We start from the raw sequence: 26,127 nt of genomic DNA on the forward strand, positions 1-26,127 counted from the left end.
TTGTTAGATTGCATACTGGAAGGTAGAGAATGAATAATAGCTGGTGTTTATATACCGCCACCCTTTAAGAATGATGTTCTATTAAAAATACACGATTTTGCACTTAATGCGGGGGATAAATCACTTAGTTATGGGAGATTTCCACACTGTAATGGATGGAAGAACAGACAGATGTAGAATAGGTAACACTCGAGCTTGAGGAAATGGGGTGGATTGACATTTGGAGGGAATGGTTATATTTACTGTTTAACTGATGAATCGGGACAAAAAAACTACTGCACATACGGCAAAAATACAACAGTTTAAAAAATTTTTTTGAAGATATATACAGTAGTAAGGTTAATAAGAATGCAGAGGAGATACGACGGATCTATCTCCGGATTGACAGCAGATCAATGTGAGTGTTTGGAAACTCTCCTAACCTCTCTAGAAGTAGAGGATACACTATCCAGGATAACCAAAAATAAGGCCCCGGGAATAGACGGTATTCCGTTCGAGGTATATGTACAATATAAAGAAATGAGTATTACACTCACCGGTAATCCGGTTTCCTGGAAGTCTCCATGACAGCACAAACTGAGATTGCCTTCCTCTGATAGGACAGGAAAAAGCACACAGAGAGGTTAAAACCCCACCCCCACCCCTCATCGCCAGTGTATTATAACAGGACTAGGACAAGGGGTAGAACATAAAGCTAGCCAAATAGTCTATTGACAGAGAAAAAAACAAGGGCGGGACAAAGTTGTGCTGTCATGGAGACTTCCAGGAAACCGGATTACCGGTGAGTGTAATACTCATTTCCCCAGTCGTCTCCATGACAGCACAAACTGAGAACTAACAAAGTAACTTAGGGGGGGACTACAGCACCTAGGACTTTACGTCCAAAGGCCAAGTCCTCGTCAGCAAACACATCCACCCTATAATGCTTGGTGAAGGTGTGGGCCCTCTTCCAGGTAGCTGCCCTGCAGATCTGTTCTAACGAAGCAGAGGCTCTCTCAGCCCAAGAAGTGGAGACCGATCTAACCGAGTGGGCTCTAAGGGATGTAGGAGCCTCCTTGCCAGAAGCTCTATAGGCCTCAGAAATGGTGCATCTAATCCAGCGGGATATAGAGCTCTTAGCTGCCTTCTTACCCTTATTTGGACCTGCAAATTGGATAAATAAATTTTTATCGATACGCCATTCCTCCGTGGCGTGCAAATAATGAAGAACTGAACGCCTAACGTCTAAATTGTGGAATCTAGATTCCTGCTCGTCTTTAGGATTAGGAAAAAAAGACGGGATAACTATATCTTGCGACCTATGAAAGGAGGAGACCACCTTAGGGAGAAAACAGGGGTCTAATTTGAAAATGAGCTTGTCGTCTAGCACCTTGAGGAAGGGTTCCTGTATGGACAGGGCCTGGAGCTCGCAAACCCTCCTTGCGGAGGATATGGCCACTAGGAAGATGGTTTTCAGAGTGAGCCACTTAATAGATAGGGAGAGCAGAGGCTCAAACGGAACATCTGACAGCCCTAAAAGGACAGTGTTGAGGTTCCATGGTGCGACCATATTCCTGACTCTGGGTTTTAGTCGATCTGCCGCTTTCAGGAATCTTGCTACCCAGGGGACCTCATAGAGGCTGGTATTATAGAGGGCCCCCAAGGCAGACACCTGAACTCGCAATGTGTTAGGAGCAAGACCCAAATCCAGCCCATCCTGGAGGAATTCCAGGATAAGCGGGATATTAGGGGTGGACTGGTTGAACCTGACTCCTCCCCAGGAGGCGAACTTCCTCCAAACCTTGAGGTACGCTTTGGAGGTGTTAGACTTCCTACTGAGTAAGAGGGTCTTAACTACTCTCTCAGAGAGCCCTAGCCCTAGCAAGAGGGATTGCTCAGAATCCAAGCGGACAGCTTGAGGAGGTTGGTATTGGGGTGCGGTATGGGACCCTGGGTTAGAAGACCCTCCTCCGGCCGGAAACGAATGGGATCTTCCGGGCTGAGGGACCTGAGGAGCCCGAACCAGCTTCTCCTGGGCCAGAATGGGACCACCAGAATCAGTCTGCACCTTTCGGACTGAAACTTTTGGAGCACTCTTGGGATTACTGGTATCGGGGGGAAAAGTGTAGACAAGGCCAGTCGTCCAGCTCTGGGTAAAAGCGTCTATTGCCACACATGGGTCTCTCCGATTGAGGGAGAAGAAATTCTGAACCTTGCGATTCTTTGCTGATGCGAACAGGTCTAGGATGGGATTCCCCCAACGGTCCCGAATTTGTTGGAAAGCGATCTGGGACAAAGACCACTCGCCTGGATCCAGACTTTGCCGACTGAGGTAATCCGCCTGGAGATTCAGGGATCCCTTTAGATGTACTGCCGCAAGGGATTGTAGATTCTTTTCTGCCCAAAGGAAGATTCGGTCTGAGAGCCTCTGGAGATGACCGTGTCTTGTTCCTCCTTGGTGCTGGATAAAAGCCACCGCTGTAGAATTGTCCGAATGGACCAGAACGTGGCGATTTTTGGCCTGTATTTGGATGGACCTGAGGCCTTCCCACACCGCACGGAGCTCTCTGTAGTTGGAGGACATCTCTCTCTGGTCCTCGGACCAAATCCCCTGGAAAGTCTCCGAAGCCGTGAGGGCCCCCCAGCCCCAAGAGCTGGCGTCCGTCGTGAGGGAAAACACACTTTCCTGCCTCCATGGAACTCCCGATTCCAGGTTCTTTGCCTTGAGCCACCAGCCCAGTGAAGCCTTTACCTCCCGGGACACTGACAGCCCCTGGTCCAGGGATGATCGATACCCATTCCATTGCTTTAGAACCAGCTTCTGTAAAGGCCTCGTATGGAATTGGGCCCAGGCTACCGCGGGGATGCAGGAGGTGAGATGGCCCAGCATTTCCATGCCCTGCCTTATTGAGCAACGGGACTGTTTGGTGAAGTGGAGGACCCTTGACCTCAGCTTCTGTACCTTTAGCGGAGGGAGAAAAGATTTTTGAAGAACTGAATCCAAGAGAATACCCAGGAATACCTTCCGATGGTCTGGGAACATGTCGGACTTCTCCCGGTTGATCAACCAGCCCAAGTTCTGGAGGCGCGAGAGAACCACCTGGATGTGTCTGTGAAGGAGATCTGAGGATTCTGCTACTATTAGCAGGTCGTCTAGGTAAGGGACGATTATTATCCCCTCCTTGCTTAGGGAGGCTACGACCTCCGCCATCACTTTGGTGAATATGCGGGGTGCCGATGATATGCCGAACGGGAGGCACTTGAACTGAAAGTGGCAAAGTGTCCCGCCTTGCTCCACCGCGAACCTCAGATATCTTCTGGAACGGACCTGTATTGGGATGTGGAAGTATGCGTCGGAGAGGTCTATTGTAGCCATCATAGACCCTCTCTTGATGAGCTTCACCGCTGACTTGACTGTCTCCATCCTGAACTTGTGGTAGGTGATGTGTTTGTTCAGGGGTTTCAAATTTATGATGGTCCGAAAATTGCCATTCGATTTCCGGACCAGGAATAAGGGGGAATAGTGACCCTTCCCCAAATCTCTGGCGGGTACCTTTTCTACTGCCCCCAGGCGTAATAAGTTTCTTACGCCCTCGGATAAGGGAGACTCGAGGCCCCTGGTGAGCTTGGTCAGGACGAACCTCTGCGGAGGAAGGGAATCCAGTTCTATAGTGTAGCCATGTTCTACGATGCCTAATATATATGGATCCGTGATGGTTTGCTCCCAAACCCCTAGAAAGGAGCTGAGCCTTCCTCCGACCGGGATGATGTCATTGTTTTGATGAAGAGGGAGAGGGATCTCCCCTGTTGGGATTAAGGAAAAAACCTTTTCCTCTCCCGCCTCTCGTAAATCCGCGACCCTCGCGGCTCCTCCTATTGGCCCTGGGATCCTGCTGGGGCCTCCGAAAAAACTGTCTCCTGGACTTGGATTTGTCCTCTGGAAAGCCCTTCTTACGGTCCGTGGCATTCTCAAGGATTTTGTCCAGGTCGGACCCGAACACGTACTGACCGTGAAAGGGTAGGGATATCAGCCTGTTTTTCGATACGGAGTCGCCCGACCAGGCTTTAAGCCATAGTACCCGTCTGGTGGTATTGGACAGAACCGCCGTGCGGGCAGAAAGCCTAACCGATTCTGCAGCGGCATCGGCAAGGAAGAAAGTAGCCTTCTTCAGAAGAGGAATACTATCCAGGATCTCCTCCCGAGGGGCCTTATTCGCTAAATGGTGCTCTAGTTGTTCAAGCCACACCGCGAGTGTACGAGCCACACATGTCGCTGCTACCCCCGGTTTTAGGAGAGCTGCTGTAGCTTCCCAGGTTCTCTTGAGCAGACTCTCGGCTTTCCTATCTAGGGGGTCCTTGAGCTGCGCTGCGTCCTCAAACGGAAGGACCGTACGTTTCGCTACCTTAGCGACGGGAGCATCCACCCTGGGAATGGTCTCCCAGTCGGCACAGTCCGCTTCGTCGAAGGGGTATCGCCTTTTGAGGCCCCGTGGGATAAAGGAACCCTTCTCTGGCTTCTCCCATTCTGCCCGTATCATCTTCTGGATATTGTCCGGGACCGGGAACACTGATTTGTGCCTCTCCCCTAAACCCCCGAAAATCTCCTCCTGGACTGACTTGGACCTCTTAGGGACCTCCATCTTAATAGTAGCCCTGATGGTTCGGATCAATTCTTCTATATCCTCTGGGTTAAAGAGGAATCTCCTGTACTCACTACTTTCCTCCAATTCCTGAGATCTAGCCGAAGTCCCCGCATCTGACAAAACAGAGTCGGCCGAGTCCAGATCACTCCCGGAGTAGTCCAGGCCTCTGGAGGAGGGTGGTCTGTGGCCCTGACAGGGCTGGGGTATAGGGGAGGCAGGGGGGTCCCTAGCGGCCAACGCTGATTGGACCTCCGTTCTGACCAGAGTCTTGATCTCCTCCATAAAACTAGAGGACTCTGCCTTCACCACGGTAGAGGTGCAGTCCTTACACAGTAACTTGGACCCTGAGGAAGGAAGGCGCTTAGAACAGACGCCGCACTTCCTGGGTTTGGATTTAACAGAGGAGGTAGACTCCTTTTCTCCCTGCAACACACAAGGGAGGAAAGGGTCAGCCACTGCAGGGAAAATATGCAATAAGAAAAGGTGCCAGCAGGCTACTCACACCGCCCAGAGTGGTAGGGGGCTCAGGACCCGAGCCAGTGGTGGTAGGGGCGCTCATCCTCTCAGCTCCCGTCCACTTACGATGCTGTCAGCAGGTAGGGTGAATCGTAGAGGCCTCAGAGCGGTCCGAATCGGTGTCCCTTTTTGAATTTGGCGCCGGCTGCGGCCTCCGTGACGTCACGACGCTGGCCACGCCTCCCGGCGTCCGACGTCATCACCTGGCGACTGGAGGGAAGCGCGTCATAGCGTCGCTCCAGCCGCCCTACCGCACTGCTTCAAGCCCGCCTGGGCCGCCGCAGAGGGAATTTTCGCCGGGGTCACCATGAATGAGGGTGACCCGGGCATAGACCGCACCTGGAGGAGGGAAGAGCCGGACCCCGGAACCGACCTCCGGTCTAACGGATGACCCCCTGCCGTAGCAGGGCGAGAAGAAAAAAGGTAAAAACCGAAGAAAAAAAGGACTAGGGAACCCAGAAGAGCTCCCAGCACCTCTCTGGCATTCCTTCCTTGTCAGGACAGGAAAAAACACTGGCGATGAGGGGTGGGGGTGGGGTTTTAACCTCTCTGTGTGCTTTTTCCTGTCCTATCAGAGGAAGGCAATCTCAGTTTGTGCTGTCATGGAGACGACTGGGGAAATACTAATACCAAAACTGCTCACTATGTGGGTGGGAAAACGGCCAGACTCCCTGCGAGAAGCCCTAATCGCACTCCTTTTAAAACCTGGAAAGGATCCAGCCTCCTATCGCCCTATTTCCCTGATTAGTACTGATAATAAAATACTAGCCCGGGAATTGGCAGCCAGACTCGGGAGCGTGGTCGCGGGGCTCATTCATGAGGATCAGACCACAGCCGACAATCTTATTGTGGGGAACGAATGATTGTAACTATAGACGCTTCAAAAGCCTTTGATGCTGTCGAATGGCCCTTTTTAATTAATACGCTGAAGAAAATGGGATTTGGTGAAAACTTTATCTCTTGGGTAAATCTATTGTACACTGACATCTCAGTAAATGGAGAACATTCTGACGATATACACATTGGCGGGGGAGTCAGACAGGGTTGTCCCCTCTCTGCCCTGCTTTTCACTATAGCCATGGAACCACTTGCAGGATAAAGAAATTGTAGGGTTTAAGTCTGGTAGACATACGGAAATAATTGCCCTTTTATGCAGATGATATTATGCTGTTTGTGGGTTCACATGGTTCGATAACTAGCAGCTTCCAAGTCTTTGATCAGTACAGTAAATTTGCTGGACTTAGAATAAATTGGTCTAAATCCGCCTGTGTCCCGATTGATCCCCTGTATGATTTCAGATCGGGAACACTTGAAATTAAAAGGATCAATGATCCGGTTAAGTATTTAGGTATTAATATCACCCCAAACTTCAGAGATTACCTCCAGATGAACGTGGTTCCAAAAATAAAGGAAATTAGAAAAAATGATAGGTTTCAATGGCGGGTCGTATCTCACTGGTGAAGATGTGCTTATTCCAAAAAGAATTTTCTAAATAATAACTAGTTTACTATCGGATCTAATATGGCGAGGGGAAAAAACTAGGATAAAGGCACAAATATTGTGCATTCACGAGAAGGAGGGTGGACTATCAGTACCAGACCTGGAGCTCTACTTTAGTTCCGACCATTTAAAAAAATCTGTTAACATGGAGTAGTAGTACGCCAAGAGTATGATGGTGGAGATTAACAAAAGATCGGAAAAATGTAACCTCTTCCAGACATTGGAGGCAGGTACTTTGATGCAACAGCGGGAGGGGAAGCCATCAATATTTGAGTTGGAAGGAAGCTAGAGAAGTGTGGTGGCAGAGCGGGCCCCGTATTGGTACCATATTGTGGGATAATATTTGTCTTACAGAACTACAGAATCTGGTGGAAATACGGAACATACAAACTGGGCCAGGTATGGAAGGAGGGGGATATAACTCCCTATGAAGATCTTACAGATACTGAAACAAGCACTGAGGAAAATGTTAGGAAAAGGTGCACAAATCACCACCCTATCGACACCACTAGTAAACATGATGGCGCTGACACCAGGCAAAAAACTAAGAGCAGAGCAGTTGGTAGTTTTAATGTAGAAGTGGTGAGGGGCAGTGCAGGTTCTAGGTAAAACTTCTCTCAGGGCGAGTGTCAAAAAAACTGCTCAGGGCGGGCGGTAACAGGCAGGCAGTGCGGCGCTCACTCACTGTACGTCACGCGCCTGCGCCGCCTAGTGGGAGGAGCAGGCGCGTGAAGTCAGTAAGTGCCGCCCGCAGGTACCGGAGCTGTGGACACTGTAGATAAGAGTGAGAGGACTCGGCGAGATCTCAGAGGGAGGGTGCCAGGGCGCACGGCACGACAGTAATAACAGGCAGAGAAACGACAAGAGGGCGCCCCCCTTCTGACAGCGCCCCGGGCGGCCGGCCCTGGTAAGGGGTTATAAATCCCCAACGGGAAGAATTCTGGGAACTGGCCATACAGGAGAAAAGCAGGGTCTCAAAGAATGTTTTGCATAGAATTATCCAACTCCATAGACTGTACCGCCTCTACTACTCTCCTAAGGTTCTAATGAAGTGTTCTGAATCCAGAGTGTTTGGAGAGTTGCAGTTGACGATACACATATACTTTGGACATGTGTAAGAATTCGAGAGTCCTGGGCAAAGGTAAACGGAAAAATAGAGGAATATCATCGGTTTAAAGTCAATTAGAAAACTGTATTTTGGGGGTGATGGAAAGAGTGGACCCCCCTCAACACCGGGAGATAGCAGCATCTAAACTTCTATTCTGTGCTAGGAGATGTAGTATTCGTCCCTGGGGGGGGAGTGCTGCTCCCACGGTTGATGAATGGGAGAGGTCCACTAGATTCTCGTGGCCAGTGAGGAATTTCATCTGGTAAATTAAAAAAATATATCTAGATTTGCCAGAATATGGCAGAAATGTCTAAACTAAATGATGGAGGGGGGGGGGGGGAGAGATTGGGGAGAGAAATTATTATTTTTATTAGAGATTTTTATTTTTTGCGGCAGCTTAGGGGGGGATTTTATATGTATGTAAATGAATTAAATTGTTGTAAAAACTATTATTGTTTGTAAAAAAGTAATAAAGATACTAAAAAAAAAAAAAAAAAAAAGTTAGCAGTTCTAGTTCTGCTCCAGGGAGTTATTCTGGTTGCCACATTTGGAGTTGGGAAGGACTACAAAATTGTTGCTTCATATCACGTGTGTACTCTACCAGCACGTGATGTGGGAGCAACTGTAAGGGGTTAATCTGTTTACATTCAGGCTGCAAACTGAATATAAATTGCATCCCAAACACAGTTCCTGTATCCCAAATATACACTGAACACCCATCGTTGCCACTCCGGCACATACTACTGTCAGGTGTCAGACAGATTAACCACTCTCTGAAAGGCTATGGATTCTTAAGGCCTACAAGGACTAAACATACTAAAGTATTAGGCTTTATCGGAACAAGGTGCAGCAGTTAAATAAAAGGACCTAAAACAAGCACAACAGTTCTAAAAGAAAAGAGGTTAACAAAGGGAACTATAGAACATAAGTCTCTCCGCTTCGTTGAGGGTCGGAGGAACTAAGGAAGGCACCTCAGTCTTGGCTGGCCCTTAAAGTATGTGGACTCTTATATGTACAGTTATGCACCTCTTCAGATTAGATGTTCTTCTTTTTGCTCAGTCCTCCTTGTTTGCCCTCAGGTGTATGACAGATGAAGTCAGACAATGGTCCTTTACATCTATGACCCACCACAGATGGCCAGGGCCCGGCACCGCATGACAGCGAGCATATTAGACCTCACCCTAGAGATAATCGAGCTGATCACTGGAGAGGTGAGAGATTCACAAAACGTCAGTATTGTCTCCATTGATAAAATAAAGTGAACGATGAAGGACTCCTGGAATATATGTAGTGATCGGCGTCTCTCCATACATAGGATTACACCCTAGTGAAGAAGTCGTCTGGTGAGTGTGTGGCCCTCCATGAGTCAGGATGGTGGGGTAAGACCCCCATTACAGAGCCTCCCACTTGCCCCCTGATACATGAGCAGAAGATCCTAGGACTCACCCACAAGATGATGGAGCTGCTGACTGGAGAGGTGACACTGCTGGGAATACTGGGAGGTTCTCCAGTAACAGCGCTGGAGGGGTCTGGGTGATGACGGTGTCATTGTGTTGTCAGGTTCCTGTAAGGTGTCAGGATGTCACCGTCTTTTTCTCCATGGAGGAGTGGGAGTATATAGAAGGACATAAGGACCTGTACAAGAATGTTAGAATGGAGAATAATCCACAAAAGATGGAGAAGGACCGGCACCGCATGACAGCGAGGATATTGGACCTGACCCTAGAGATAATCGAGCTGATCACTGGAGAGGTGAGAGATTCACAAGACGTCAGTATTGTCTGCATTAGTAAAACCAGTGAATGATGCAGGACTCCTGGAATATACAGTGGATATATAAAGTCTACACACCCCTGTTATAATGTCAGGTTTCTGTGATGTAAAACAATGAGACAAAGAGAAATCCTTTCAGAACTTTCTCCACCTTTTAATGTGACCTATAAACTGTACAACTCAACGGAAAAACAAACTGAAATCTTTTGGGTGGAGGGAAGAAAACAAAATAAACTAAAATAATGTGGTTGCATAAGTGTGCACACCCTGTTATAACTGGGGATGTCGCTGTGTTCAGAATGAAGCAATCACATTCAGAATCTTGTTAGATCGCAGTCAGCATACACCGGCCATCATGTAAAGGGCCTCTAATTAACCCCAGATAAAGTGCAGCTGCTCGAGTTGGTCTTCCCTGAAATGTTCTTGGTCACATCCCACAGCAGAAGCCACGGTCCACAGAAAGCTTCCAAAGCATCAGAGGGGTCTCATTGTTAAAAGGTATCAGTCAGGAGAAGGGGACAAAAGAATGTCCAAGGCATTAGATCTACCGTGGAACACAGTGGAGACCGTCATCATCAAGTGGAGGAAATATGGCACAACAGTGACATTACCAAGAACTAGACGTCCCTCCAAAACTGATGAAAAGACGAGAAGAAAACTGGTCTGGGAGGCGACCAAGAGGTCTACAGCAACATTACAGGAGCTGCAGGAATATCTGTCAAGTCCTGGCTGTGTGGTCCATGTGACAACCATCTCCCGTATTCTTCATATGTCTGGGCTATGGGGCAGAGGGGCAAGACGAAACCTTTTCTTGCCAAGAGAAACATCCAAGCCGGGCTACATTCTGCAAAAACACATCTGAAGTCTCCCAAAAGCATGTGGGAAAAGGTTTTATGGTCTGATGAAACCAAGATTGGACTTTTTGGCCATAATTCCAAAAGATATATGTTTGGTGCAAAAACAACCCTGCCCATCACCAGAAGAACCCCATCCCCACAGTGAAGCCTGGTGGTGGCAGCATCATGCCAAGGGGCTGCTCTTCAGATGGAACTGGGGCCTTAGTTAAGCTAGAGAGAATTCTGAACAGTTCCAGATACCAGTCAATATTGTCCCCAAACCTTCAGGCTTCTGCTAGAAAGCTGGACATGAAGAGGAACTTCATCTTTCAGCATGACAACGACCCAAAGCAGACATCCAAATCAACCAAGGAATGGCTTCACCAGAAGAAGAGGAAAGCTTTGGAATGGCCCAGACCTGAATCCGATTGACAATCTGTGGGGTGATCTGAAGAGGGCTGTGCCCAGGAGATGCCCAGGCAATATATGGGGTGATCTGAAGAGGGCTGTGCCCAGGAGATGCCCTCGCAATCTGTGGGGTGATCTGAAGAGGGCCGTGCCCAGGAGATGCCCTCGCAGTCTTTGGGGTTATCTGAAGAGGGCCGTGCCCAGGAGATGCCCTCGCAATCTGTGGGGTGATCTGAAGAGGGCTGTGCCCAGGAGATGCCCTCGCAATCTGTGGGGTGATCGGAAGAGGGCCGTGCCCAGGAGATGCCCTCGCAATCTGTGGGGTGATCTGAAGAGGGCCGTGCCCAGGAGATGCCCTCGCAGTCTGTGGGGTTATCTGACAGATTTGGAGGGTTCTGACAGATTTGGAGGGTTTCTGCAAAGAAGAGTCAAAATGTGCCCATGCTGATAGACTCATCCCCAAAAAGACTGAGTTCTGGAATAACATCAAAAGGGGCTTCAACAAAGTATTAGTGTAAGGGTGTGCACACTTATGCAACCAGATTATTATTTTTTTTATATATTTGTTTTCTTCCCTCCACCTAAAAGATTTCAGTTTGTTTTTCCATTGACTTGTACAGTTTATAGGTCACATTAAAGGTGGAAAAAGTTCTGAAATGATTTATCTTTGTCTCATTTTTTTACATCACAGAAACCGGACATATTTTAACAGGGGCGTGTAGACTTTTTATATCCACTGTATGTAGTGATCGGCGTCTCTCCATACACAGGATTACACCCTAGTGAAGAAGTCGTCTGGTGAGTGTGTGTTAGGAGAGCAGAGCAGGACCCCCATCACAGAGGATCCGCCTCAACCCCTGATACATGAGCAGAAGATCCTAGGACTCACCAGCAAGATCACTGAGCTGCTGACTGGAGAGGTGACACTGCTGGGAATGCTGGGAGGTTCTCCAGTAACAGCGCTAGAGGGGTCTGGGTGATGATGGTGTTATTGTGTTGTCAGGTCCCTGTAAGGTGTCAGGATGTCGCTGTCTATTTCTCCATGAAGGAGTGGAAGTATATAGAAGGACATGAGGACCTGTACGTGGACGCCATGAGGGAGGACCACCGGCCCCTCACATCACAGGGTAAGAGGAGACATCAGGGTTGAGGGTCACTTATATTTAACCTTCATCTGATCATCATACACAGATATGTATAGAAATTTTATATAATCAGTCACTGTGTATGTTCTCTATAGATTACTCCAGTCGGAGAACTCCACCAGAAAGATGTCCCCGTCCTCTATATTCCCAGGATTGTCTGAAAGAAAAGCAAAGTATCCCACTGGATCATCAGGTAGATGACACTGAGATTTCTATACGTCCTCTATAAACTGATGTCATGAAGCTTTCTACTAAACCTCTCCAGCAGTGGTGGAGGATAGGCTCCAGGCACAATGCCAATCAGCTGCTTGTAAGGCTAACAGAATACTGTCATGTACTGAAGAAGTCTAATCTTACTGCCTTACATATCAATAGTGCAGCCTCCTCTAGAATATACAGTCCAGTCCTGGGCTCCAGAGTCATCTAAGGAGGACATGAATTGTACAGATCATTAGTGCAGCCTCATCTAGAATATACAGTCCAGTCCTGAGCTCCAGAGTCATCTAAGGAGGACATGAATTGTACAGATCATTAGTGCAGCCTCATCTAGAATATACAGTCCAGTCCTGGGCTCCAGAGTCCTCTAAGGAGGACATGAATTGTACAGATCATTAGTGCAGCCTCATCTAGAATATACAGTCCAGTCCTGGGCTCCAGAGTCCTCTAAGGAGGACATGAATTGTACAGATCATTAGTGCAGCCTCATCTAGAATATACAGTCCAGTCCTGGGCTCCAGAGTCATCTAAGGAGGACATGAATTGTACAGATCATTACTGCAGCCTCATCTAGAATATACAGTCCAGTCCTGGGCTCCAGAGTCATCTAAGGAGGACATGAATTGTACAGATCATTAGTGCAGCCTCATCTAGAATATACAGTCCAGTCCTGAGCTCCAGAGCCATCTAAGGAGGACATGAATTGTACAGATCATTAGTGCAGCCTCATCTAGAATATACAGTCCAGTCCTGAGCTCCAGAGTCAACTAAGGAGGACATGAATTGTACAGATCATTACTGCAGCCTCATCTAGAATATACAGTCCAGTCCTGAGCTCCAGAGTCATCTAAGGAGGACATGAATTGTACAGATCATTAGTGCAGCCTCATCTAGAATACACGGTCCAGTCCTGGGCTCCAGAGTCATCTAAGGAGGACATGAATTGTACAGATCATTAGTGCAGCCTCATCTAGAATATACAGTCCAGTCCTGGACACCAGAGTCATCTAAGGAGGACATGAATTGTACAGATCATTAGTGCAGCCTCATCTAGAATATACAGTCCAGTCCTGGGCTCCAGAGTCATCTAAGGAGGACATGAATTGTACAGATCATTACTGCAGCATCATCTAGAATATACAGTCCAGTCCTGGGCTCCAGAGTCATCTATGGAGGACATGAATTGTACAGATCAATAGTGCAGCCTCATCTAGAATATACAGTCCAGTCCTGGGCTCCAGAGTCATCTAAGGAGGACATGAATTGTACAGATCATTAGTGCAGCTTCATCTAGAATATACAGTCCAGTCCTGGACACCAGAGTCATCTAAGGAGGACATGAATTGTACAGATCATTAGTGCAGCCTCATCTAGAATACACGGTCCAGTCCTGGGCTCCATAGTTATTAGTGCAGCCTCATCTAGAATATACATTCAGTCCTGAGCTCCAGAGTCATCTAAGGAGGACATAAATTGTACAGATCATTACTGCAGCCTCATCTAGAATATACAGTCCAGTCCTGAGCTCCAGAGTCATCTAAGGAGGACATGAATTGTACAGATCATTAGTGCAGCCTCATCTAGAATATACAGTCCAGTCCTGAGCTCCAGAGTCATCTAAGGAGGACATGAATTGTACAGGTCATTACTGCAGCCTCATCTAGAATATACAGTCCAGTCCTGGGCTCCAGAGTCATCTAAGGAGGACATAAATTGTACAGGTCATTAGTGCAGCCTCATCTAGAATATACAGTCCAGTCCTGAGCTCCAGAGTCATCTAAGGAGGACATAAATTGTACAGGTCATTAGTGCAGCCTCATCTAGAATATACAGTCCAGTCCTGGGCTCCAGAGTCATCTAAGGAGGACATGAATTGTACAGATCATTAGTGCAGCCTCATCTAGAATATACAGTCCAGTCCTGAGCTCCAGAGTCATCTAAGGAGGACATGAATTGTACAGATCATTAGTGCAGCCTCATCTAGAATATACAGTCCAGTCCTGGGCTCCAGAGTCATCTAAGGAGGACATGAATTGTACAGATCATTAGTGCAGCCACATCTAGAATATACAGTCCAGTCCTGAGCTCCAGAGTCAACTAAGGAGGACATGAATTGTACAGATCATTAGTGCAGCCTCATCTAGAATATACAGTCCAGTCCTGGGCTCCAGAGTCATCTAAGGAGGACATGAATTGTACAGATCATTAGTGCAGCCTCATCTAGAATATACAGTCCAGTCCTGAGCTCCAGAGTCATCTAAGGAGGACATGAATTGTACAGATCATTAGTGCAGCCTCATCTAGAATATACCGTCCAGTCCTGAGCTCCAGAGTCATCTAAGGAGGACATGAATTGTACAGATCATTAGTGCAGCCTCATCTAGAATATACAGTCCAGTCCTGAGCTCCAGAGTCATCTAAGGAGGACATGAATTGTACAGATCATTAGTGCAGCCTCATCTAGAATATACAGTCCAGTCCTGGGCTCCAGAGTCAACTAAGGAGGACATGAATTGTACAGATCATTAGTGCAGCCTCATCTAGAATATACAGTCCAGTCCTGGGCTCCAGAGTCAACTAAGGAGGACATGAATTGTACAGATCATTAGTGCAGCCTCATCTAGAATATACAGTCCAGTCCTGGGCTCCAGAGTCATCTAAGGAGGACAGGAATTGTACAGATCATTAGTGCAGCCTCATCTAGAATATACAGTCCAGTCCTGAGCTCCTGAGTCATCTAATGAGGACATGAATTGTACAGATCATTAGTGCAGCCTCATCTAGAATATACAGTCCAGTCCTGGGCTCCAGAGTCATCTAAGGAGGACATGAATTGTACAGATCATTAGTGCATCCTCATCTAGAATATACAGTCCTGGGCTCCAGAGTCATCTAAGGAGGACATGAATTGTACAGGTCATTAGTGCAGCCTCATCTAGAATATACAGTCCAGTCCTGAGCTCCAGAGTCATCTAAGAAGGACATGAATTGTACAGATCATTAGTGCAGCCTCATCTAGAATACACGGTCCAGTCCTGAGCTCCAGAGTCATCTAAGGAGGACATGAATTGTACAGATCATTAGTGCATCCTCATCTAGAATATACAGTCCAGTCCTGGGCTCCAGAGTCATCTAAGGAGGACATGAATTGTACAGATCATTAGTGCAGCCTCATCTAGAATACACGGTCCAGTCCTGAGCTCCAGAGTCATCTAAGGAGGACATGAATTGTACAGATCATTAGTGCATCCTCATCTAGAATATACAGTCCAGTCCTGGGCTCCAGAGTCATCTAAGGAGGACATGAATTGTACAGATCATTAGTGCATCCTCATCTAGAATATACAGTCCAGTCCTGGGCTCCAGAGTCATCTAAGGAGGACATGAATTGTACAGGTCATTAGTGCAGCCTCATCTAGAATATACAGTCCAGTCCTGGACACCAGAGTCATCTAAGGAGGACATGAATTGTACAGATCATTAGTGCAGCCTCATCTAGAATATACCGTCCAGTCCTGAGCTCCAGAGTCATCTAAGGAGGACATGAATTGTACAGATCATTAGTGCAGCCTCATCTAGAATATACAGTCCAGTCCTGAGCTCCAGAGTCATCTAAGGAGGACATGAATTGTACAGATCATTAGTGCAGCCTCATCTAGAATATACAGTCCAGTCCTGGGCTCCAGAGTCAACTAAGGAGGACATGAATTGTACAGATCATTAGTGCAGCCTCATCTAGAATATACAGTCCAGTCCTGGGCTCCAGAGTCATCTAAGGAGGACATGAATTGTACAGATCATTAGTGCAGCCTCATCTAGAATATACAGTCCAGTCCTGGGCTCCAGAGTCATCTAAGGAGGACAGGAATTGTACAGATCATTAGTGCAGCCTCATCTAGAATATACAGTCCAGTCCTGAGCTCCTGAGTCATCTAATGAGGACATGAATTGTACAGATCATTAGTGCAGCCTCATCTAGAATATACAGTCCAGTCCTGGGCTCCAGAGTCATCTAAGGAGGACATGAATTGTACAGATCATTAGTGCATCCTCATCTAGAATATACAGTCCTGGGCTCCAGAGTCATCTAAGGAGGACATGAATTGTACAGGTCATTAGTGCAGCCTCATCTAGAATATACAGTCCAGTCCTGAGCTCCAGAGTCATCTAAGAAGGACATGAATTGTACAGATCATTAGTGCAGCCTCATCTAGAATACACGGTCCAGTCCTGAGCTCCAGAGTCATCTAAGGAGGACATGAATTGTACAGATCATTAGTGCATCCTCATCTAGAATATACAGTCCAGTCCTGGGCTCCAGAGTCATCTAAGGAGGACATGAATTGTACAGATCATTAGTGCAGCCTCATCTAGAATATACAGTCCAGTCCTGGGCTCCAGAGTCATCTAAGGAGGACATGAATTGTACAGATCATTAGTGCAGCCTCATCTAGAATATACAGTCCAGTCCTGAGCTCCAGAGTCAACTAAGGAGGACATGAATTGTACAGATCATTAGTGCAGCCTCATCTAGAATATACAGTCCAGTCCTGGGCTCCAGAGTCATCTAAGGAGGACATGAATTGTACAGATCATTAGTGCAGCCTCATCTAGAATATACAGTCCAGTCCTGAGCTCCAGAGTCATCTAAGGAGGACATGAATTGTACAGATCATTAGTGCAGCCTCATCTAGAATATACCGTCCAGTCCTGAGCTCCAGAGTCATCTAAGGAGGACATGAATTGTACAGATCATTAGTGCAGCCTCATCTAGAATATACAGTCCAGTCCTGAGCTCCAGAGTCATCTAAGGAGGACATGAATTGTACAGATCATTAGTGCAGCCTCATCTAGAATATACAGTCCAGTCCTGGGCTCCAGAGTCAACTAAGGAGGACATGAATTGTACAGATCATTAGTGCAGCCTCATCTAGAATATACAGTCCAGTCCTGGGCTCCAGAGTCAACTAAGGAGGACATGAATTGTACAGATCATTAGTGCAGCCTCATCTAGAATATACAGTCCAGTCCTGGGCTCCAGAGTCATCTAAGGAGGACATGAATTGTACAGATCATTAGTGCAGCCTCATCTAGAATATACAGTCCAGTCCTGGGCTCCAGAGTCATCTAAGGAGGACAGGAATTGTACAGATCATTAGTGCAGCCTCATCTAGAATATACAGTCCAGTCCTGAGCTCCTGAGTCATCTAATGAGGACATGAATTGTACAGATCATTAGTGCAGCCTCATCTAGAATATACAGTCCAGTCCTGGGCTCCAGAGTCATCTAAGGAGGACATGAATTGTACAGATCATTAGTGCATCCTCATCTAGAATATACAGTCCTGGGCTCCAGAGTCATCTAAGGAGGACATGAATTGTACAGGTCATTAGTGCAGCCTCATCTAGAATATACAGTCCAGTCCTGAGCTCCAGAGTCATCTAAGAAGGACATGAATTGTACAGATCATTAGTGCAGCCTCATCTAGAATACACGGTCCAGTCCTGAGCTCCAGAGTCATCTAAGGAGGACATGAATTGTACAGATCATTAGTGCATCCTCATCTAGAATATACAGTCCAGTCCTGGGCTCCAGAGTCATCTAAGGAGGACATGAATTGTACAGATCATTAGTGCAGCCTCATCTAGAATATACAGTCCAGTCCTGGGCTCCAGAGTCATCTAAGGAGGACATGAATTGTACAGGTCATTAGTGCAGCCTCATCTAGAATATACAGTCCAGTCCTGGGCTCCAGAGTCATCTAAGGAGGACATGAATTGTACAGGTCATTAGTGCAGCCTCATCTAGAATATACAGTCCAGTCCTGGGCTCCAGAGTCATCTAAGGAGGACATGAATTGTACAGATCATTACTGCAGCATCATCTAGAATATACAGTCCAGTCCTGAGCTCCAGAGTCATCTAAGGAGGACATGAATTGTACAGATCATTAGTGCAGCCTCATCTAGAATACACAGTCCAGTCCTGGGCTCCAGAGTCATCTAAGGAGGACATGAATTGTACAGATCATTAGTGCAGCCTCATCTAGAATATACAGTCCAGTCCTGAGCTCCAGAGTCATCTAAGGAGGACATGAATTGTACAGATCATTAGTGCAGCATCATCTAGAATACACAGTCCAGTCCTGGGCTCCAGAGTCATCTAAGGAGGACATGAATTGTACAGATCATTAGTGCAGCCTCATCTAGAATATACAGTCCAGTCCTGAGCTCCAGAGTCATCTAAGGAGGACATGAATTGTACAGATCATTAGTGCAGCCTCATCTAGAATATACAGTCCAGTCCTGAGCTCCTGAGTCATTAGTGCAGCCTCATCTAGAATACACGGTCCAGTCCTGAGCTCCTGAGTCATTAGTGCAGCCTCATCTAGAATACACGGTCCAGTCCTGGACATCTAAGCAGTTATCCCTCCAGTTTCCTCTGAGATCATTTTAAGAAGTAAAATAAGAGAAGTCCTTCTGTCTTTGTGAGACCCTTGGGTGAATGCTGGTCCTGATCCTGAATATTGGACGCTGTAGCTCCTTTTCTTTCTCCTCATGTCTTTAACATGTGGTCCTTATAGGGAACTTCTGATGGAACAACCAGGGGACTGGATAAGCCCACCGCCGTGTCAGTGAATGGTAAGAGCCTCTCTTGAATCCTGCGGTTTAATCTGCCCTTGTACATTGTAGCAGAATGTCTCACCAGCTGTTCTCCAGTGGAGGAGATGTATTTGGCATACATTCCTGCTGACTGTTTCCTGATGTCATCGTCCAGTGAGTACGGTCAGGTGCTATGAAGGAAGGTTACTGTAGGGCTCAGGGAATTATGATATTTTTCTCTTTTTGGAATATGTTAGGCTGGAGATACAGGACCATCCAGTTCTGTATTCATGGGATGAATCCTGGCCATGATCAGTAATGTTATTAGTAATTCATATTCCATGGCACTGGTACAGCGCGATACAGAAGGGTAAAATACACCATCAGCGCCAAACCGATTGGAGTGGAAAGGCAGATCCTGAGCAAAAAAGAACCTTTCCTCTATGAACATATGTCCTACAACCGAGGTTCTCTACCCGTGATGCTCACAGCCCATGTGGAGTCTGTCTACTGGTCTGCAGGGTATAATGGTCTATGTACCCGTCTGCAGAGGATAATGAGGTCTATGTACCCGTCTGCAGGGGATAATGAGGTCTATGTACCCGTCTGCAGGGGATAATGAGGTCTATGTACCCGTCTGCAGGGGATGATGAGGTCTATGTACCCGTCTGCAGGGGATAATGAGGTCTATGTACCCGTCTGCAGGGGATGATGAGGTCTATGTACCCGTCTGCAGGGGATAATGAGGTCTATGTACCTGTCTGTAGGGGATAATGAGGTCTATGTACCCGTCTGCAGGGGATGATGAGGTCTATGTACCCGTCTGCAGGGGATGATGAGGTCTATGTACCCGTCTGCAGGGGATAATGAGGTCTATGTACCCGTCTGCAGGGGATGATGAGGTCTATGTACCCGTCTGCAGGGGATGATGAGGTCTATGTACCCGTCTGCAGGGGATGATGAGGTCTATGTACCCGTCTGCAGGGGATGATGAGGTCTATGTACCCGTCTGCAGGGTATAATGAGGTCTATGTACCCGTCTGCAGGGGATAATGAGGTCTATGTACCCGTCTGCAGGGGATGATGAGGTCTATGTACCCGTCTGCAGGGTATAATGAGGTCTATGTACCCGTCTGCAGGGGATAATGAGGTCTATGTACCCGTCTGCAGGGGATAATGAGGTCTATGTACCCGTCTGCAGGGGATGATGAGGTCTATGTACCCGTCTGTGGGGGATGTCGGGACCCCTGTACCCGTCTGTGGGGGATGTCGGGACCCCTGTACCCGTCTGTGGGGGATATTGAGGTCCATGTAATATTCATGTAAACAGAAAAGAAGGAAACGCGTAAATCGGGTGCGAGTGGGAGAAGGTGTCACTGGATTTGTATATGTCTTTTTGGTGAAATAAAGACCGGAGCGAAAACTTTCACAGTTGGTGCTGGATCCTTCTTTTCTGTTTACATTCATCAGGATATAGTGTATAGTATATGGTGAGCTGGATATATCCCTTTTTGGTCCATAGGGGATATTAGGGTCCATGTACCAGTCTTGGTGGATATTGGGGTCCATGTACCAGTCTTGGTGGCTATTGGGGTCCATGTACCAGTCTTGTAGAGAAGGATCATGGTACTAATAATAAGATAAGATAAAATGTATTTATTGTCACTGTACAATACAATGAATACAATGCACTCCTAGGAGGAGTAACACTGGAGAGTCACTTGTAGAGAAGGAGCAGGTACAAGGATTCTCTACAAGTGACTCTCCAGTGTTACTCCTCCTAGGACATAAGATCTATGTGGACTATTAGTACCTGATCCTTCTCTACAAGTAACTCTCCAGTGTTACTCCTCCTAGGACATAAGATCTATGTAGACTATTAGTACCTGATCCTTCTCTACAAGTAACTCTCCAGTGTTACTCCTCCTAGGACATAAGATCTATGTAGACTATTAGTACCTGATCCTTCTCTACAAGTAACTCTCCAGTGTTACTCCCCCTAGGACATATGATGTATGTAGATTATTAGTACCTGATCCTTCTCTACAAGTAACTCTCCAGTGTTACTCCTCCTAGGATATAAGATCTATGTAGACTATTAGTACCTGATCCTTCTCTACAAGTAACTCTCCAGTGTTACTCCTCCAAGGACATAAGATCTATGTAGACTATTAGTACCTGATCCTTCTCTACAAGTGACTCTCCAGTGTTACTCCTCCTAGGACATAAGATCTATGTAGACTATTAGTACCTGATCCTTCTCTACAAGTAACTCTCCAGTGTTACTCCCCCTAGGACATATGATGTATGTAGACTATTAGTACCTGATCCTTCTCTACAAGTAACTCTCCAGTGTTACTCCTCCTAGGACATAAGATCTATGTAGACTATTAGTACCTGATCCTTCTCTACAAGTGACTCTCCAGTGTTACTCCTCCAAGGACATAAGATCTATGTAGACTATTAGTACCTGATCCTTCTCTACAAGTGACTCTCCAGTGTTTCTCCTCCAAGGACATAAGATCTATGTAGACTATTAGTACCTGATCCTTCTCTACAAGTGACTCTCCAGAGTTACTTCCCCAGGACATATGATGTATATAGATTATTAGTACCTGATCCTTCTCTACAAGTAACTCTCCAGTGTTACTCCCCCTAGGACATATGATGTATGTAGACTATTACTACCAAGATGCAGAACTTTGATTTATTCACATTGAATTTCATTTGCCAAGTTGATGCCCAATCACTGTGTCCCAGTCAGCTTGTAGTTTTTTCATACCTTCCATAGACCGTACAGTACTACATAGTTTTGTCATCTGCAAAAATAGCAACTTTACTGTTAATCCAATCCTCTGTCATTATTAATAAATAGGTTAAAGGAACATTGACAGGCCCGATAAACATATTTAGTTATTCCTATGCAGTCATAGGTCTATTAAAGTGTATTACAATCACATAAGAGTACCCCCTGTCCGCATTTTAAAGTCCGCTTTTACAGTCCCCGATCCTCCCGAGCCGACGCAGGCGCAGCAGGAGACCCTGGCATTGAACTCACTTGTACCTTCTGCGCGTGCGCCGGATAACTTGCCCGGCACCCTCACTCGCAGTGCGCCTGCGTCCCTTATTCAATGCCAGGGTCTACTGCTGCGCCTGCGTCGGCTCGGGAGGATCGGGGACTGTAAAAGCCGCCCAGCCAGTGAATAATAATGAGCTGGGCGGCGCTAGGAAGCGACAGTTGAGGCGCGGCTGGGCACAAAGGTAGGAGTAAAAACGCCCCTTGGGCATAAAGGAAGGTGATTGACAGATGATTATAAAGTTGTTTTTACATGGTTTAAAATGCAGACAGGGGGTACTCTTATGTGATTGTAATACACTTTAATAGACCTATGACTGCATAGGAATAACTAAATATGTTTATCGGGCCTGTCAGTGTCCCTTTAAATAATTGGGGACCCAGAACTGAACCTTACCACCCGGGACCATTCAAAATAGGAATCATTGACCACAATTCTCTGGACACGATCCTTCACCCAGTTTTCAATCAAATTGCAAATTATACTTTCTAATCCTATAAACCTTATTTTACCAATTAAACATCTATGAGGGACAGTATCATATGTACATATTCACAGCCGCCCCTCTGTCCAGGCTTCTACTCAAAAATCAATGGTAAAGTGAAGAGGTCAGATCAGGGTGTGTCTGCGCTCTGGATTATCTAAATAATGGAGCAGAATACTGAGGAAATAATCCTAATAAATAAAACATAACATTTATTGATATGCTAATAAAATCCTAGATAATGTGTGCAACAACTGTATACTGGGATGGACAAGAAAAGTGGCCACTAGTGGCAGTGGTCAATGGTCACCCCAGTAACAAATACAAAGATAGTTAAAGTGCACAGAGGCACTGAGTAGGTAACCAGTGTGTCCTACCGGTACCCAGGGAAGGTAGTCAGAAGCTTCACCACACGATATATTAGTAGTTCATCCTGTATGGATAGACGGATAAATCACAGGGGGGAAAGAATACAACGGCTGACAGTAGAACACATGCGTGTAGGGTCCCTAGGGTGTACCCTATAGCTGTCTAACCGTAGACCCTGATACTAAAAGTGTGGTAGCAGCCTGACCACAGGGCACTCGTCCTTAAAAGGACGACCCTGTCTGGAACCTGTCCCTAACTCTGGAAACTATATGTCCCTAAATATGCATAGGCAAGATCCCTACATGCATGTTTTGCTGCCGGGACATGCGGCAGTTCATCAGGGGAGATGATGAGCAATCAGGCAAGTCGATCCTTGATGAAGCGGTCAAGCCTGTAGACCAAGTATGACACGGTCAGTCATATGGTCAGGAGGTGCATGATGATAGTCAACCCCTCCAAGGGCTACCTCATAGGTAAGAGGTTTACAGGTAAATGCAGTATGCAGATGAGAGTGACTGCATATGGGACGCCAACTAACCTGGTGTACCCACCTTATTTAAATACACCTCGTTTCCCGCCACTGCCGTCCATAGTAGAGGCCAATGGGCGCGTCTGCCCGCTTGCACGTGAGCGCGGCGCATGCGCCCATCACAGGGTGGAAACGAGGCCTGCAGCGCAGGAAGAGTGCGTGATACGAGATGCACTCCTGCGCATGCGCGAACTCGCATTAGGTATCGCGAGATCGCGGGAGCTGTGCAGGGCAGCAAAAAAGATAGGAAGCAACATAGGTATCGATTACTTCATAATATTCGGCTAAGTACATACGATCGGACAAACGGAAGTACAGCCGAATATACCGAACCACAATCGGTTCTAATTTAAAGATATTTGTGGCTTTTAACCCTGTGTTGGATAAGTACAGCTAGAACATAGTGGAACAAACGTGAAGACAAGTCAGTGTAGGTAGTCATGAGAGATATATTGAAATCCCATGTGGGGTCATAGTCAATGGTGATAATAAACCTAGAGACTATTAATAAAGAATTAAGATATTAATGAATAATATCAGAAAGAGGTACAGGCTACGTGCATGATGTTTTTACAAAAAGAAGGAAGTGCATACTGCGCATACAAACTGCACGTATATACAGCGTCTCGGTATACATAATAATTCACTGCTCGCAGAAGGATGATTAATACAAGATAGTTACGGCTAGATCAGTATCTGCCCAGTAGACAGGTACAGATGGCAATAAGACTAACAGAAGGTCCATTCTACAAAAAGCAACTATAATTCAGCTGCTCATTAAGACCATTAGGTGTAACAGTCCTCAAAAGGAATATCCAACGTGACTCCCGTTGTAGAAGGATCTTATCCCAATCACCACCTCTTTTGGGGGGACTGACAACTTCAATACCCATGACTTTAATGGCCTTGCGCTGCAGGCCTCGTTTCCACCCTGTGATGGGCGCATGCGCCGCGCTCACGTGCAAGCGGGCAGACGCGCCCATTGGCCTCTACTATGGACGGCAGTGGCGGGAAACGAGGTGTATTTAAATAAGGTGGGTACACCAGGTTAGTTGGCGTCCCATATGCAGTCACTCTCATCTGCATACTGCATTTACCTGTAAACCTCTTACTTATGAGGTAGCCCTTGGAGGGGTTGACTATCATCATGCACCTCCTGACCATATGACTGACCGTGTCATACTTGGTCTACAGGCTTGACCGCTTCATCAAGGATCGACTTGCCTGATTGCTCATCATCTCCCCTGATGAACTGCCGCATGTCCCGGCAGCAAAACATGCATGTAGGGATCTTGCCTATGCATATTTAGGGACATATAGTTTCCAGAGTTAGGGACAGGTTCCAGACAGGGTCGTCCTTTTAAGGACGAGTGCCCTGTGGTCAGGCTGCTACCACACTTTTAGTATCAGGGTCTACGGTTAGACAGCTATAGGGTACACCCTAGGGACCCTACACGCATGTGTTCTACTGTCAGCCGTTGTATTCTTTCCCCCCTGTGATTTATCCGTCTATCCATACAGGATGAACTACTAATATATCGTGTGGTGAAGCTTCTGACTACCTTCCCTGGGTACCGGTAGGACACACTGGTTACCTACTCAGTGCCTCTGTGCACTTTAACTATCTTTGTATTTGTTACTGGGGTGACCATTGACCACTGCCACTAGTGGCCACTTTTCTTGTCCATCCCAGTATACAGTTGTTGCACACATTATCTAGGATTTTATTAGCATATCAATAAATGTTATGTTTTATTTATTAGGATTATTTCCTCAGTATTCAGGCTTCTACTCACCTCACTACATCCACAGCCGCCCCTCTGTCCAGGCTACTACTCACCTCACTACATCCACAGCCGCCCCTCTGTCCAGGCTACTACTCCCCTCACTATATCCACAGCCGCCCCTCTGTCCAGGCTACTACTCACCTCACTACATCCACAGCCGCCCCTCTGTCCAGGCTACTACTCACCTCACTACATCCACAGCCGCCCCTCTGTCCAGGCTTCTACTCACCTCACTACATCCACAGCCGCCCCTCTGTCCAGGCTTCTACTTACCTCACTACATCCACAGCCTCCCCTCTGTCCAGGCTACTACTCCCCTCACTACATCCACAGCCGCCCCTCTGTCCAGGCTTCTACTCACCTCACTACATCCACAGCCGCCCCTCTGTCCAGGCTTCTACTCACCTCACTACATCCACAGCCGCCCCCTGCTGTCCAGGCTACTACTCACCTCACTAAATTCACAGCCGCCCTCTGTCCAGGCTACTACTCACCTCACTACATCCACAGCCACCCCTCTGTCCAGGCTACTACTCCCCTCACTACATCTACAGCCGCCCCTCTGTCCAGGCTACTACTCACCTCACTACATCCACAGCCACCCCTCTGTCCAGGCTTCTACTCCCCTCACTACATCCACAGCTTCCCCTCTGTCCAGGCTACTACTCCCCTCACTACATCCACAGCCGCCCCTCTGTCCAGGCTTCTACTCCCCTCACTACATCCACAGCCGCCCCTCTGTCCAGGCTTCTACTCACCTCACTACATCCACAGCCGCCCCTCTGTCCAGGCTTCTACTCACCTCACTACATCCACAGCCGCCCCCTGCTGTCCAGGCTACTACTCACCTCACTACATCCACAGCCGCCCCTCTGTCCAGGCTTCTACTCCCCTCACTACATCCACAGCCGCCCCTCTGTCCAGGCTTCTACTCACCTCACTACATCCACAGCCGCCCCTCTGTCCAGGCTTCTACTCACCTCACTACATCCACAGCCGCCCCCTGCTGTCCAGGCTACTACTCACCTCACTAAATTCACAGCCGCCCTCTGTCCAGGCTACTACTCACCTCACTACATCCACAGCCACCCCTCTGTCCAGGCTACTACTCCCCTCACTACATCTACAGCCGCCCTCTGTCCAGGCTACTACTCA

At 47.2% G+C, this 26,127-nt stretch overlaps 1 protein-coding gene across 2 annotated transcripts in view; it reads left to right on the forward strand.

The window, feature by feature from the left end:
- The window catches only part of LOC120990594 (zinc finger protein 420-like), an 89,614-nt gene that overhangs the window by 39,656 nt on the left and 23,831 nt on the right, over positions 1–26,127 (forward strand). Inside the window, exons 3-9 of one of the 2 annotated variants that reach the window (XM_040419513.1) lie at positions 8,819–8,957; positions 9,062–9,223; positions 9,307–9,498; positions 11,534–11,683; positions 11,767–11,890; positions 12,004–12,101; positions 18,708–18,765. In XM_040419513.1, the coding sequence (XP_040275447.1) occupies positions 8,850–8,957; positions 9,062–9,223; positions 9,307–9,498; positions 11,534–11,683; positions 11,767–11,890; positions 12,004–12,101; positions 18,708–18,765 (892 nt within the window). In that variant the 5' untranslated portion in view covers positions 8,819–8,849. The remainder of the gene's footprint in view (positions 1–8,818; positions 8,958–9,061; positions 9,224–9,306; positions 9,499–11,533; positions 11,684–11,766; positions 11,891–12,003; positions 12,102–18,707; positions 18,766–26,127) is intronic. The other variant, XM_040419514.1, reaches the window with a different exon arrangement.

The sequence above is a fragment of the Bufo bufo genome, chromosome 2 (genome assembly GCF_905171765.1).
Source record: "Bufo bufo chromosome 2, aBufBuf1.1, whole genome shotgun sequence".
NCBI classification, from domain to species: domain Eukaryota; kingdom Metazoa; phylum Chordata; class Amphibia; order Anura; family Bufonidae; genus Bufo; species Bufo bufo.